Source organism: Erinaceus europaeus, chromosome 11 (assembly GCF_950295315.1).
Source record: "Erinaceus europaeus chromosome 11, mEriEur2.1, whole genome shotgun sequence".
NCBI classification, from domain to species: Eukaryota; Metazoa; Chordata; class Mammalia; order Eulipotyphla; family Erinaceidae; genus Erinaceus; species Erinaceus europaeus.
This window is the reverse complement of record NC_080172.1, coordinates 11,691,510-11,706,442: the sequence shown is the minus strand read 5'-3', so window position 1 is coordinate 11,706,442 and position 14,933 is coordinate 11,691,510. Positions and strand designations below refer to the sequence as shown.

Genomic DNA, 14,933 nt, shown 5'->3' with positions numbered 1-14,933 from the left:
TTTTTCTCTTTCAAGAAATAAAGTATCGGGAGTTGGGCGGTGGTGTAGCAGGTTAAGCGCACGTGGTGCAAAGCGCAAGGACCGGCGTGAGGATCCCGGTTCGAGCCCCCGGCTCCCCACCTGAAGGGGAGTTGCTTCACAGGTGGTGAAGTAGGTCTGCAGGTGTCTATCCCCATCTCTGTCTTCCCCTTCTCTCTCCATTTCTCTCTGTCCTATCCAGCAATGACGACATCAATAATAATAACTACAATAAAACAAGGGTGACAAAAGGAATATTTAAAAAAAAAAAAAGTATCTTGAGAGGAGTCAGAATGGCAGCTGGTTTGTATAGTTTTACTCACAAGCATCACATTTGTTAGTGTATTTATTTGGCTGTTACTCCAAGCAAAATGGACAGTGTGAAATGGCCCCACAAAGCCCAGAGAGACAGGTCATTTGGATAGGGTGTAGGGTGCCTGCAGTGCTGTATGAACAGCCTACGGTCAAGTCCAGCACCACAAAGAGGTGCTGTGACTGGAGGAAGTTTCAGTGTTGTGATGTTTCTCCCCATCTGAACCAGATGGGAGGAAAAGTGGCCTGCAGAGGTCAATTTACTTGTATGCAGGGCTCGGGTCCCACCAAGAAGGTCATCATGAGGAAAACGAACCCAAAAACCCTTGTGACTTGAGAATGCGCTGTAGTGGAGTGTGCTGGATGTACAGACGCAATGTTTAAGTTTGAACCTGCCGCAATGATTCTCTGGCTCTTCTACAGATTTACTCCCACCAGGGTCCAGGGCTCCCACTAATCCCAGCAGACATACATACATCTACTTAAAGATAATGACAGGAAGAAAGAGGAGAAATAACACCATGTCACCACTCCTGTTTGCATAATGCCCTCACAGGACTCATTAGAACCGTACTTGATACATTCTGTGTTCAATAAACGTTGGTCGTTATAGCATTTGCTATTATTTTCTATGCTAGAACCATATTATCTCTGTGAGATTTTTTTTACTTCCCCTGGAGAACTGGGTTGAAGGAACTCTTAAATTCAACTCCCAGTAGAGCTTGGTGATGGTACACCTGGCTGACTGTGCAAAGACCCAGGTTCAAGCCTCTGGTCCCCACCTGTCGGGGGGGGGGGGGGTTTGGAAGGAGTGTCAGAAGTGGTGAAGCAGTGCTGCAGGTCTTTCCCCTCCTCTACCCCTCCCGTTTCTGTCTCTCTGTTAAAAGAAATTCAATTGTCCTGAGCCTCTAGTTTGATGGCTATATACCTCAGTATCAATGCATCACATCTCAGGCTTTTCCCCCAACAGTATGTTTACTACTTTAAATCCAGCTTAACATGGAAAGCAAAGAATATGTATATTCCTTGACAGTTCTTTAGGTTGAGAAATGACAGAACGGCTGAAAAATGAGGTGATTCTTGCCACTGAAATTTGAACCATTTTGCATATTGTTAAAATACTTTTAGATCTGTCACCGTTCCCATTTATTCTCTACCTGTAATACCAAGGAAAGTAATGAAGTAGTTTTACTACTTTGGAGGTTCAGATGAGAAGCAAGAGACGGAAAAAAGGACAGGGTGTTTTAAGTTTTCCATTGTTCTATAACTGGAGCTACATCAAGGCCAGCTGCCTTCACAAAATCAGCCTTTTATAGTTTGTAATTACACAAGTTACTTTAAAATCTTGATTAATGCTTTTTTCATTTATATCAGCAAGCAAAGTGTTGACTTTGAAATCCAGCCCAAAAGAAGTGTATTAGTAAGATTAAAGGCAAACGGTAGAAGAAGAAGTAAGATTAAACGTTTGGACATTAGACAGATTAACCAATTTACAAGATATCCCTAGATTTTATTTTAACTTAACCCTTATGAATACATCACAAAAATACACATACAGAAGCAAATAAAACTATACAGTCAAACTAAATATCCAGCAGATACAACAAGTAGTCAGACATTCAAAGATGAATAGCTCTTTAAGTGACTGATGGGTTTGTTTGGATAATTAAAAAAACAAAATCAAGCTGGAGTTAATGAATACTTTCAACAAAGTATTCGTTATTTTTTTAAACAGAAAAGCAAAATCACAATTTACAAAATGGTTGAATGGGTAACATGCAGCCATCACTACAATGACCAATAATATTTACTGAATTCAGACTACGGTGTAAACATTTAAGAAAAGCATTATGAAATCTAAATACAGTCTTTGACAATCCAACAAAATAAGTGGTATGTTTAAAAAATAAAGCTGATGAGCAATAGATCGATTCTATATATTTTCTTTGAACAGTTCCAGCAAGAGAAATAGCACAGGTTTTTTAGAAAGTATACAGCAAAAAATTGTTCCTAATGGCAAACTCTGGAAACTGTAAATAGAAATAGTCATTGAACAGTCAAACGGTCATATTCCAAATCAGGAAGAAGTTACAGTAAGAACAGTCTGTGATCCAGTTACACTTAAAAGAGTGAATGCTTTTTCTTATCAGTTGATTTCATAGTTCTTTTTCCAAGAGACAGCGAAACTTTGGCAATTGGATATATTGAAAAAGTATTTTCAAAGTTCAAGATACAGTCCTAGCATTTTGTTGTGTGAAAGGTGATCTGTACACCAAGGCTCAGAGGTTGGTAAAGACTGATTCCATATGTGGAAAAGTGCAAATATCCTGCACAGATAGTTTAACAAAGATGCTGGCGCCATAATTCAGCGGCAGAATCTGGGTTTCTGTTTGCATAGCTCACACATCACTGGAATGTGGAAAGGTGTGCTATTTTTTGGCAAGAGCAAAGGAGACATTATACTGACGGGAACTGCCACTCTGGGCATGCTGAATCCATGCAGCACACTGCGGAGCTGCTACCTCACATCATTGGTTTTGGTATACTGGTTTTGTTTCTGTTGAAGTAGTTCTGTTATAGCCAAAAGCTTCTTCAGTACATGCTAAAACAAAGAAAAATGAAACTCCATCAGAAATTTTAGGAATAGAAACCTAGATTTGAAAAGTAAAACATCCAACTGGAAGGAATACATGCCATTCTACTCTGTGCATTCAGAGTCTCTAGTATTCAGTTACTGAAAAAAAAAAAAATTATCAAGACGATTTTTTTTTGTACACTGAAGTTAACATCCATTTGTATATGACACTCTCATATCTACTTAGAATTGAACAGCTTCCCCACCTGCAGGGGGAAGCTTCACAAGTGGTGAAGCAGTACTGCAGGTGTCTCTCCCTATTTTCCCTTTTCAATTTCTGGCTGTCTCTATTCAATAAAGATAGTAAAAAGTTAAAATGTTTTTTTTAAAAAAGAACTGAACATATGCCTAGAAGACATTTATTTCTTCACTATATAAATGACATCTTAAACTCAATCGGGCTGCCTAAAAGCAGTCACCTTGCAGTCTAGCAGATTACTTTAAAACTGAAGAATCATGGAAGACATATCTACACTGAGCCTAGATTTAAACCAAAACCACTTTCACTGAGCCAAATTCTCCATTAAGAAATTAATTTCAAAAAAGAAAGAAAATTAATTTCAGCATCTAAAGTACCTAACAGTGTAAGCCTAGAACATGAGCGTGGCCCACAGCACACAGACTTAGACACTAACTAACCTAATATGATGGTACAGTATAGCTCGTTAAGGTTTTGATCATGAGATTTAGATATAGGTTGAAGAGTGCTCCAAATCACCAAAGTCACTGTTCTGACCTGTTCGATGCCCTGCCAAATGGCTAGCCAGTACAACAGACTGTGCTCAGCAAGAGCTTTGAGAAATAGCAGCTTCCAGGACCACAGTTTAGAAATCTGAACTAGAGCTTCAGATAATTTTACCTGACTTTGGCTTTCCATTGTGTGTATGTGTGCAAGAGAAGAAAAGGCTACTTCACACTACATTTAGGTCATTAAAAAATATGTATGTTACCACTTTTCAGTGGAGTTAACATTAATTTGGACTCAAAAGCAGCATAAGACAATCTGTTATAAAAAAGTACATAATATAGGCCCTTTATTGCCTGCCTAGATCTTTTTGGATGATTCAGATTTTTTTTTTTTTTAAGAGGTGAAACCCTGCTATTTGTGGAGGGAATTTTTTTTATTATTATTATCTTTACTTATTTACTGGATAGAGACAGCCAGAAATTGAAAGGAGGAGGGAAGCTAGAAAGGGAGAGAGACAGGACAGGAAGATACCTGCAGATCTGCTTCACCACTCGCAAAGTTTTCCCCTGCAGGTGGGGACCAGGGGGGCTTGAACCTGGGTCCTTGTGCACTGTAGCATGTGCACTCAACCAGGTACGCCACCACCCTGCCCCAGGATGGTTCAGATTCTTAAAGTCCAATATAACTGATAATATTAAAATATTGATAAAACTCAGCTATTCATTTCAGAGTCAGGGCTGGCATTCCATATGTAGGTGCTATGAAACGTCTGTTAACGCCTGGTAGCAAAAACCTACCTGCTGTGCACCACGCTCATTACTGAGTGTTCGCAGTTCATCTGAATGGGCCACACATATCTCATGCAACGCCGCTAAGTCACGGGACAGGTCAGTTCTAGAATGCTCCGCGGTGTCCGGAAGCTCAGGGACATTCTTAAAGGGAACCACAAACTGACATTCAGAAATAACAAAGCTTTACAGTCTTTTCGGTTAAATCTGGCTATACTTTATAGAAGTTCTAAGGCATAATCTCTTAGAATTGAGAGAAATTCAGATTAGTTCATTGTAAGGACCTACTGAAATGTATTACTCATGATAATTAAGATAAATTCTAACCTTAGTATTCAAATAAAATCCAGGCTCCGTTTTCTTCCACAGTATGACAAATAATAGTGTAATAGTTTATTCTAAATCAGGTTGTAAGGAACCTTTTTTTTTTCCCCCTGCCAATGGCAATGGTATTCAAAGAACATATAAAAAAAATTTCCATTTACTATGTTCAGCGGGGAAGCAATTACAGAAGCCAGACCTTCCACCTTCTGCACCCAACAATGACCCTGGGTCCGTACTCCCAGAGGGTTATAGAGTAGGAAAGCTATTGGGGAGGGATGGGATACGGAGTTCTGGTGGTGGGAACTGTGTTGGAGTTGCACCACTTTTATCCTATGGTTTTGTCAATGTTTCCCTTTTATAAATGAATAGATAACATATCAATTTAAAAATTTGCACTTAATGAATTCAGAGTCCTGCCTGTGGTTGCTTTGGCAGGGACAGACCAAATGATTTCCCAGGCAGCACAATCCTTTTACCCGTTTTTTGTTTTCAAACAAGTCTCCTAAACTTTATATGTTTAACAGAGTATTTTAAAAGCTGGAACATAAATCAAATAAATGACGTAAGTGTAAACAAAAATGTAGATCAAATGCCATCTAAACCTGTCAGACTTGTGGGTTGCCCCAAATACTTTTTGGTGTGAGGAAATGAATGACACGAATTGTGATATATTCAGATACTTTTCATAAAGTATATCACTAAGAAGTTTGACAATTCTAAGTATTGATGCTCTGAACCTTGGAATACAATAATGTAATTTACATTTAGTTTTGGATAAATCCATTCCGCTCCATGCTGGCAGTATCTGTTCTAAGTCCTAAAGACTGCAAAAACAGTTTTCTATGGTATAAATTAGAATTCATTCTTATATTCATTAATTGACTCAGTCTGAAAGAACATGGAGATTATTTAGTATATTTCAGAAAGTTTAGAGTCAAGTAAAGCCAGAAAATGAATAGCAACAAGAATATATCAAAGATATGTATCAAGAATGCACTGAAGACACCTAACAGAATAAAAGACATTTAATTCAGTCTTCCTGTAGAGGTTTGAGGTGAGCTTAAAAGTTAGTTTTGATTTATACCAGTGATAAGAGAATAGAAGAGTATGAGAAGACTAAAAGAATACTAGAATATTAAATTTTAAGCACTCAAAGGCCAGAGTATGTGGTATAACTAGCAAAGTGATAGATAAAGCTTGATTGTAGTAGACAGGATGGGGGGGGGGGGGGCTGAGGGGATGGTGGAAGGCACGGGCACCCTAGCCATGAATCTGAAATCCTAGAAATGCTGCTTTAAGATGAAACTGGCCAGACTGACATGCTGGTTTTTCGCATAGTTTCTTAAAACATTTAAATTACAGTAATTTTTTTCTAGTCGCTGATTGACTATGGAGTTCACATAGAGAGACGCAAGTGGCATCTGGCATTCACTAGTATCTAAATTATAAATATGTAACAATAGTATACATTTCTTAAACACTTTTATACCTGAGATTGCAAGTAAGAATGATTTGATTGCACACTGGCATGACAAATTGTGTGCTTCTGTGTTTTAACTGAATCCAAATGCAGAACTGGTATGAAACAGTCCCCCCCGACTACTGAATTCCCTAATGCCATACAACTGGATAAATTCATATAAACATGCTCCCTGGTTTCTCTCTATTAGAATCAGTGATAACAAAGATAGGAAGTGTAACACCAAATCCATGTTTCTTATTCCTAGAAAAGTCACACGAAAACTCATTCTCCAGTCCATGCACTTAATTTAACTACTCAGAACTGTTGGTCATTCACCTTGCTTCCATTCCCACAGAGCAGCAACAGAATGGCACAGTGGTGATAAGGAAGTGCTATGAAGATGATGAAAGACAAGTCAGAAGCTATGAAAAGTGACTCAAAAAGCCCAAAAGCTACACAAGAGTATGCTTGGTTTAAACCATTTAGGGTAAGAAGAAATGGCTACACTGTCAAATGAAATGGTTTTGTAGGACATTAGACAACAGTATGTAGCTTCCGGATTTTTTTTTTTTTTAAAGTTCTGGATAGAAAATCTAAAAGCTACTATTAAAATACTTATACTATTGGTCTTAAAGTACTTGAAAAAAAAAGCGTATATCATATACATACCCCAAGTTCATCTAAAAACATGATCATACGATGTTTGTTACTTTTGATAAATGGATTCACACCTTCCATATAGGGCTCCTAAAAGTTGCATGAGAATAAAAGTTTAGCTTACCATATAGGTCAAAAGCAAACAGCTGATCTATAAAGCTCATCAGTAATAATGTATTCACAAGTGTTAGTGTGATCATACAATGCCAGTATTTCCTTTAAGTCTCAGCAAGCAGCTATGCAGAAGAACAAGCAGTTTACTTATGCTTCACCTCTTTTGAGGTCTCCCCCAGCAAGTGGAGACCAGGAACTTGAACCTGGGTCCTTGTGGACCATCACCCAGCCCCAAACTAGAGGAATTTTTAATGAAATGAGAAACAGTTCCGGAAGAAAACAGGTTAGAATATATAAATCAACAAATATATGTATACTTATATGCAGTTTAGTAAAAAAATAATCACTAAGAAACTATTTGCCAAACACCAAGACAGTTAGGAACCTACCTACCCAGAAATCAGAATTTACAAGTTTAAGAAAATACAGTGTAAGGAGGACATCAATCAGCAAATACATTTGAAAACAGATGCTTTTATAAAATGCTATTAGGGGCCGGGAGGTGGCGCACATATTTGGTCCAGTGCACAATCGCAGGACACTAGGACCCTGATGTCCCAGCTCCGTTTCCCTTTCCCTTCTCAATTTTTCTTGTCTCTAGCCAAAATAAAGCAAATCAAATCAAACTCTGCTGTTATACTAAAATCTCAAACCTATTTAAAAACATGCTACATTGTAAAACAAAGGATTGCGGTCACGAGATCTCTTTGATAATGAGATGAGATGAAGACATCAGTAGTGGAATACAAAGAAACTGACTGAAAAGTATAGCTCAGAGTAAGAAAATAATGAAACAAAGTAACAGTATGTCTATCCAATTAGCAAAAATTTATTCACTGAGTTTTGACAAGGCAATGGAAAATAAGAAGTCTCTTTACTGAGTAAGCTCACTATAAAATTAACTTAGAAAGTAAATGAGAAGTATGAAAAAATGTACCTAAGAATAGTTGTTAATGCAATATATGTAACAAATTGGAAGACATCTAATTTGTCCAACTGAGAACTACTTAATATGGACTTGTTAACAGTTACAGTCAGTGGGAATCAGGTACAATAAACCTGTGCTATGTGGACAAAAGCAGCTGACTTGGTCTGACCCCCCCCCCCCAAAAAAAAAAAAAAAATCATTAACAACCATTACCTTCTGGCAGTGAAATCACATATGGCTATTTACAAAGCTTGTTAGATATAACTATGAATACTAAATATTTATTGGGAAATGAAATGGATTGGGATTCCTTTAAAAAATATGCTTGTTCAGTAGTCAGGCGGTAGCACAGCGTTAAGGTTAAGCGCAGGTGGTGTAAAGCACAAGGACCGGCTTAAGGATCCCGGATCGAGCCCCCGGCTCCCCACCTGCAGGGGAGTCGCTTCACAGGGGGTGAAGCAGGTCTGCAGGTGTCTATCTTTCTCTCCCCCTCTATCTTCCCCGCCCCTCTTCATTTCTCTGTCCTATTCAACAACGACAATAACTACAACAATAAAAAACAGCAACAAAAGGAAATAAGTAAATATTTAAAAGAAAATAAGTCAAAAAATATGCTTGTTTTTACATTTGAAACAGAGATTTTGAATATAATGAAAACTGAAAAAATCAGTTTCTATAAAGGCTGAAACATTCTACATGGAAGCACCCTGGGTGTTAATGGGGTAGCGCCACTGGCAGTGAAGCGGTGCTATGGTATCTCCCTCTTATTCCACCTCCCCTACCCGCCCTTTACTTCTAGTTAAAAAGAGTCGTGAATGTGTGTGTCTCTCTCATTCTATTATTAAAAGGTAGTAAGTATTGGGGGGGGATGCATCCACAAAAATCAGACTGTTTTGATGAAATATCCACTGTTGAGAATGTACTCATGCTGTTGTTATGCTTTTATGTCTGAAGTTTCATTCACAACACTGTAGAGTACCAAAATGGCTTTTACCTTAGCTCCAAATTCCACAAGATTTGCTAAGTTCTGCACAGATTTAGCTACTAAGATCAGAGTTCTTGTAGCAATAGGAGATGGGGAATCTATAAAAGAAGTGGGCAAAGCTATTGACAGACTTCAAAGGCACTTGAGATAAACCATTATAATCCAGCACACTAATAATGCATTTTCTCTTAAAAATACTAACATTCGTCCACTCTGTACTCAGTTTTTTAAAGGTATAGACTATAATTCAAAAGAACATAAGAGGAAAAACAATACAATTATGACTGTACCTAGTTTTGCAAAAGTAATGCTATGGTATTCAACAATTTCCAACTGGTTGATGATATTTAAAAAGACCTCAAAGCTTTATATTTAATCACTAATGAGATTCTCACTTCACACGCCCTTAAGGACAATTCACAAAGCTATTTTTAATATTCAGGTCAACAATTTGCAATTTAATCAATTCCCTGTTCCCTACCTTCAGAGTACATTAGTTCACTTGAAAGTTAAGCACGAAAGTCTGCTTCATATCTTAAGGGAAAAGCATGCAATTTAATAAACTTAAAAAAGATTTTTTTTAATCTTTTGCCACCAGGGTTATGCCTACACGATAAACACATCACTCCCAGTGGCCATCCCCCCCCCCCCTTTTTTTCTTTATTCTTAATGGAAACAGAGACAGACACTTTCAGCTTCACCACTAGTGAAGCTTTCCTCTGCAAGTGGAGACCAGGGGCTTGAACTGAAAGCCCAGGTCTTTGTGCATGTACTGGGTGTTCCACCACCCAGCCCTAAAGTGCTTAATATATAATATGAAGACCCTCCTCTGTCAAACTATAGGAATATAAACAGTAGAAAGATAAATGAAAATTATTTATGACTACTAAATACAAGAACTGAAACAACTATTTAAGAATTAAGACCTATACGTTATTTGCTAACTAGTTTAAGCTTGTACTCTTGGTCCCAGGCTGAAAACAGAAAAGTAACACACCAGCCTGATGCCCCATAGTCCCAAGTTCAATTCCTAACACCACCCTATACCAGAGCCGAGCAGTGCTCTGTTCTCTCATGAAAATAAAATCCTAACAATAAATAAAAACGTCACACACTTTGAAGCTTAAGGATACTAACCATAAATAGTAATCACTAGTGGCTCTACTATTCAAATCGATTGGAGGACGTAATGATTTACAAACCGGTGTCCTGAGAGTAGAGTTTCTTATTTCCCAATGACAGGTGGCTCCGTGCCATTTCTTAGATCAGCTGAAGTCTTCTTGGACTATCATGTACTGGGGATCCCCCACTCCCTCCTAGGGAATCAACCCCTTCCCACCTCCACCTTTTAGAGTCCTTGGCTCAAATGCAGCAGAGTACAGCTAATCGAATTTTATCCTATGGCTTCTCTTCCTCTGATTTTGTAGGTTCCATCTATCAGCAAGATAATATTAGTCCATCTTCTGGCTCACCTCACTAACCGATTAAAATCAAACTTGTAAGACAAAAGTGAGTATACTTGCTAAATCCTAACTGCTTCAGCTTCAAGTTTATCACAATATTGATTACCTGAGATGATATTAAACATCCGTGGATTCAGGATGGCAGGACAGATAAGTCGAAGAAAAACGAAACCACTGAAAGGGAGGAGAAAAAAGTTTTTTGTTTGTGTGCTTGTTTGCTTTAGGAAAATTACTACGTATGTTAAAATAAAGCAATATGGGCAAGACTTTAGTATGGTAAAATCATGGATTTTTAAGCAATTTAGGAAAGCTTAAAAACAGCTTTAAGAACATTAACTTGGGCTGGGGTGACAGCTTATTGGTTTGGCAAAATGACTCTCATGCCTGAGGCACCAAATGTCCCCAGTTCAATCCCTACTGGAAACATAATAAGCTAGAGCTGAGCAATCCTCTGGAAGAAAAAAGAAAAAATGCTAAGAAAATAACAAACTCAAGTACCTTAGCAGTTGTCATAAATTTACATTACTATTCCTACTCTAAAAGCAATGTAGTAATAATGGCTTTGTCTGCCTCCTTTAGTTATTAGTAGAGAATATAATTAGCATATAGGACATTTTCTCTTTAATTCCCTTTGACAAGTATCTATACTAACAAATGGCCCCTTGCTCCTGGCAATGACAAGTGTTATTTCCAAAATAATTGATAAATTTTCTTCTAGAGATGAAAATAATTGAATCTTTACACTTTCAGAATAGACAACCCCACTTCTAAGCATATAGTAACCTTCCAAGAATTTCAAGTCTGTTCATTTGGACAGTTAGAAGTACATTACTTTGCAGCATTACTATACTGTAACAATCAAGTTATTAGTGAATATGGGATGGTCCCAATCACAGAAGTTGAAAAACAAGATCACTGGAATGAAGCTGGTGTATTGCACTAAAGTAAAAGACTCTGGGGTGGGTGAGAGGTGGCAGGGGGAGGGTTCAGGTCCTGGAACATGATGGTAGTGGGAGTTGTATTGTTAAGTGGAAAACTGGGAAATGTTATGCACATACAAAGCATTGCATTTACTGTCGGTTGTAAAACATTAATCCCCCAATAAAGAAAAAAAAATAGTATCAAGTCTGCACATCTTTACTTCATTAATATGAGAACCCTCCATAAAGCCTGCTTGAAAACATGTTGGTATTTAAATACATCTTGGATTCTAACATGTACCTGTCAACACTGAACGAAAATTTCAGTATGTAGAAATTTTCTGTTAGATTTTAAATTAAAGGGAGTCGGACGGTAGTGTAGAAGGTTAAGCACATGTGGCGCAAAGCACAAGGGCCAGCGTAAGGATCCCGGTTCCAACCCCGGGCTCCCCACCTGTAGGGAAGTCACTTCACAGGCAGTGAAGCAGGTCTGCAGGTGTCTATCTTTCTCTCCCCCTCTGTCTTCCCCTCCTCTCTCCATTGCTCTCTGTCCTAACAATGACATCAACAACAATAAAAGAAAAACAATAAGGGCAACAAAAGGGAAAATAAATATTTTAAAAATTAAAAAAGATTTTAAATGTAAGAGAAAGATTAAGAATCTAACAGAGTTAGAAGCAGATTAGGGACAGACATCATTACCTTGGGCATTAAAATACTCTATATAATCAAGTAACCTGCATAACAAAATTCCTGCTATGCTTGCTTGACAGTTATACTTATTTGAAAATTTATTGAGATTTATAATTTTGTGGTTCTGCTATAATATCACATGCCTGTATACTTTTTATTGCACTCACTTGCTACCAAGTCCAAGAAACAGAATCTATAATTCTTAAATATTCATCATACTTTCCCTAATCCAGTGGAGACTTAACTATTTTTTAAAAAGTCTTTCTTGCAAGCTCATCCACAGGGCAAGTGCTTTATCACACATGGCCTAGGGTCAAGTCTGAGCACTACAAGAGTCACAGCACTGAGGGCGCTACAGTGCTATGGGGGCGTGTGCGTGCGCGTCTCAATCTATGTTTCTTCCTCCATGCACACACACACACACACACACACACACTGTCTATACACACAGTATATATACATGGATGCTGTAATTAGATTGCCATGTTCTCTATTACATTTTCAATGTTGTGATGTTTAAGTGGGCTGGAGTTTACAAAAAGACAGCAATAATGTTAAGGATATTAAATTGGCATTCGATGATGTGCCTTTAATTCTGTTTTTTTAAAAAAATTTTTATTTATAGGGAGTCGGGCTGCAGCGCAGCGGGCTAAGCGCAGGTGGCGCAAAACACAAGGACCGGCATAAGGATCCCGGTTCGAACCCCGGCTCCCCACCTGCAGGGGAGTCGCTTCACAGGTGGTGAAGCAGGTCTGCAGGTGTCTATCTTTCTCTCCTCTCTCTGTCTTCCCCTCCCTCTCTCCATTTCTCTCTGTCCTATCCAACAACGACAACAACAATAATAACTACAACAATAAAACAACAAGGGCAACAAAAGGGAATAAATAAATATAAAAATTAAAAAAAAAATTTTATTCATTTATTTCCTTTTGTTGCCCTTGCTGTTTTATTGTTGCAGTTATTGTTGTCATTGTTGGATAGGACAGAGAAATGGAGAGAGGAGGGGAAGACAGAGAGGGACAGAGAAAGACAGACACCTGCAGACCTGCTTCACCGCCTGTGGGGAGTAGGGGGTTCAAACCTGGATCCTTAGGTTGGTCCTTGTGCTTTGAGCCACCTGCACTTAACCTACTACGCTACTGCCCAACTCCCAATTCTGTTTTTTATATCAGCTTTTTTATAATCAGGCAAAACTGCATCTGCTTCATTGGAAAAACCTAATTTAAAAAAAAATTAATTTTCCAGTGAAGTCATCAGTTAAAAAAGCTAAATCCCCTTCAGTACAACAACGTTTCACAGAAGCACCTCCTCCTAATTATTGCACAGAGGACACTGAAGCAGGTTCAGATCAAGAGGCTCTAATTGAAGATTAGCCTGCGATTAACTAATCAATATCTAAGGCGTTCAGTATTTCCAGGGGGTGTGGCCAGGTGTAATATCAGTCACAAACAACTAGGATAGTCAGCAAAAAATCAGCCAAGATCTCAAAAGTCACAGCTGGGACTTGTTGAGGAAACACACCTAGCCACAAGTGCGTGCAGGCAGGCTCAAGAGGCCAGTGGTGAACGTGAGAATTCCCTACAAAAGTAGTCCCGTGAGTCAGTAGCCAAACCGTCCTGGAGCTCTGCCAGTTGCAGGCAGTTGGGGGGAATTTCTAGCTCTTAACCTGCAGCCTCAGGGGCATCAGGATATTTAATTGCTTGCAAGAACTTGTCAGTGTGTCCGGGAAAACCTGGCCAAGAATAAAGTCATGTAGCCTGTCTTCACACCGAGGCAGGACTTGTGTGAAGTGAGCAGTTCCTATCAGCTGGCTGAGAAAGAAATTCTATTTCTTCAAGCACTCATTCTCCTCCACCCTAGGACTCAGAGTCCTTGGTAGAGGCTGAAACACTACAGTGAGGCCTCACAGGTCAGTGTCACAGGCACTAAATTGGCCGGTTGCACAGTAGAGTCTCCTCTACCACCTAACCACTACAAATCCAGAGCAGCAGCCAAAGTGCCACCCACAGGCGCAATAAAGAAACCATGTTAACTGCACATGCTGAAGCAAGCTACAGCACTGGGAAAGTTTGTAGGAAGTACACAAAATATTTCTTTTATACAAAAGACTGTTATTAGTGGGAATGAAAACTGATGCTGCCCTTTTGGAAAACTGTAAACAAAATGGGGAGCTGGTAAAGCACACACAGCACAATGTGCAAGAACCCGGTAAAGCACACACAGCACAATGTGCAAGAACCCAGGTTCAAGGCCGCCCCAGTCCCCACTGGCAGGAGGGGAAACCACATGAGCAATAAAGCAGTACTGCAGGTGTCTCTCTTTTCCTCCCTCTGTATCTGTCTCTATCCAAAATAAACAAAATATACAAAAATGGAATTACCTTACAATCTAGCAATACCACTCTTGGGCTTTTATCCAAGGGACATATGCACCCCTGTATTCACAGCTGCATTATTCACAAGAGCCAGAGTGGAAGGAGTCTAAATGTCTATCAGCAGATGACTGACTAAAGAAGCAGTGGGGGGGGGGGGGGGCAGCGGTAGACAGCATAATGGTTATGCAAAAAGACTTTCATGCCTGAGGCTCCAAAGTCCCAGGTTGTTTAATCCCCTGTACCATCATAAACCAGAGCTGAACAGTGCTCTGGTGTAAAAAAAAAAAAAAAAAAAAAAGTAATGGGAGATATATTCTATGGAATATTACTCTGCAATTTAAAAAATGGACAGTACTGGATGTGATTATACTTGATGAGATAAATAAAGAGGTGAAAGACAACTACCAGATGATCTCACTTATAAACAGAATCTAGAGACCTGAAACATATGAACTTAGAGAAGGAAAAAAAAAAAAAAAACAGAAATACACAAACTATCTCAAAGACTTAGTAAGAACAATGGTGAACACTCAACTTCCGTGCTAGGTGTGGTGTTCAACTATGCCTGTGGT

General features: G+C 38.8%; 1 protein-coding gene and 1 long non-coding RNA gene across 2 annotated transcripts in view; one reads left to right on the top strand and one right to left on the bottom strand.

Annotated features, from left to right (window-relative positions):
• Nucleotides 1-1,623: 1,623 nt before the first annotated feature.
• LOC132541298 (uncharacterized) lies at nt 1,624-1,877 on the top strand. The gene is made up of 2 exons (XR_009552458.1): nt 1,624-1,742; nt 1,774-1,877. It is a non-coding gene; the product is annotated as an uncharacterized LOC132541298 (long non-coding RNA).
• Nucleotides 1,820-14,933, bottom strand: part of RASA1 (RAS p21 protein activator 1) — a 75,299-nt gene continuing 62,185 nt past the window's right edge. Inside the window, exons 21-25 of the mRNA XM_060201141.1 lie at nt 10,481-10,548; nt 8,921-9,009; nt 6,897-6,974; nt 4,451-4,585; nt 1,820-2,932 (exon numbers count right to left, since the gene is read on the bottom strand). Coding sequence (XP_060057124.1) covers nt 2,849-2,932; nt 4,451-4,585; nt 6,897-6,974; nt 8,921-9,009; nt 10,481-10,548 — 454 coding nt within the window. The 3' untranslated portion in view covers nt 1,820-2,848. The remainder of the gene's footprint in view (nt 2,933-4,450; nt 4,586-6,896; nt 6,975-8,920; nt 9,010-10,480; nt 10,549-14,933) is intronic.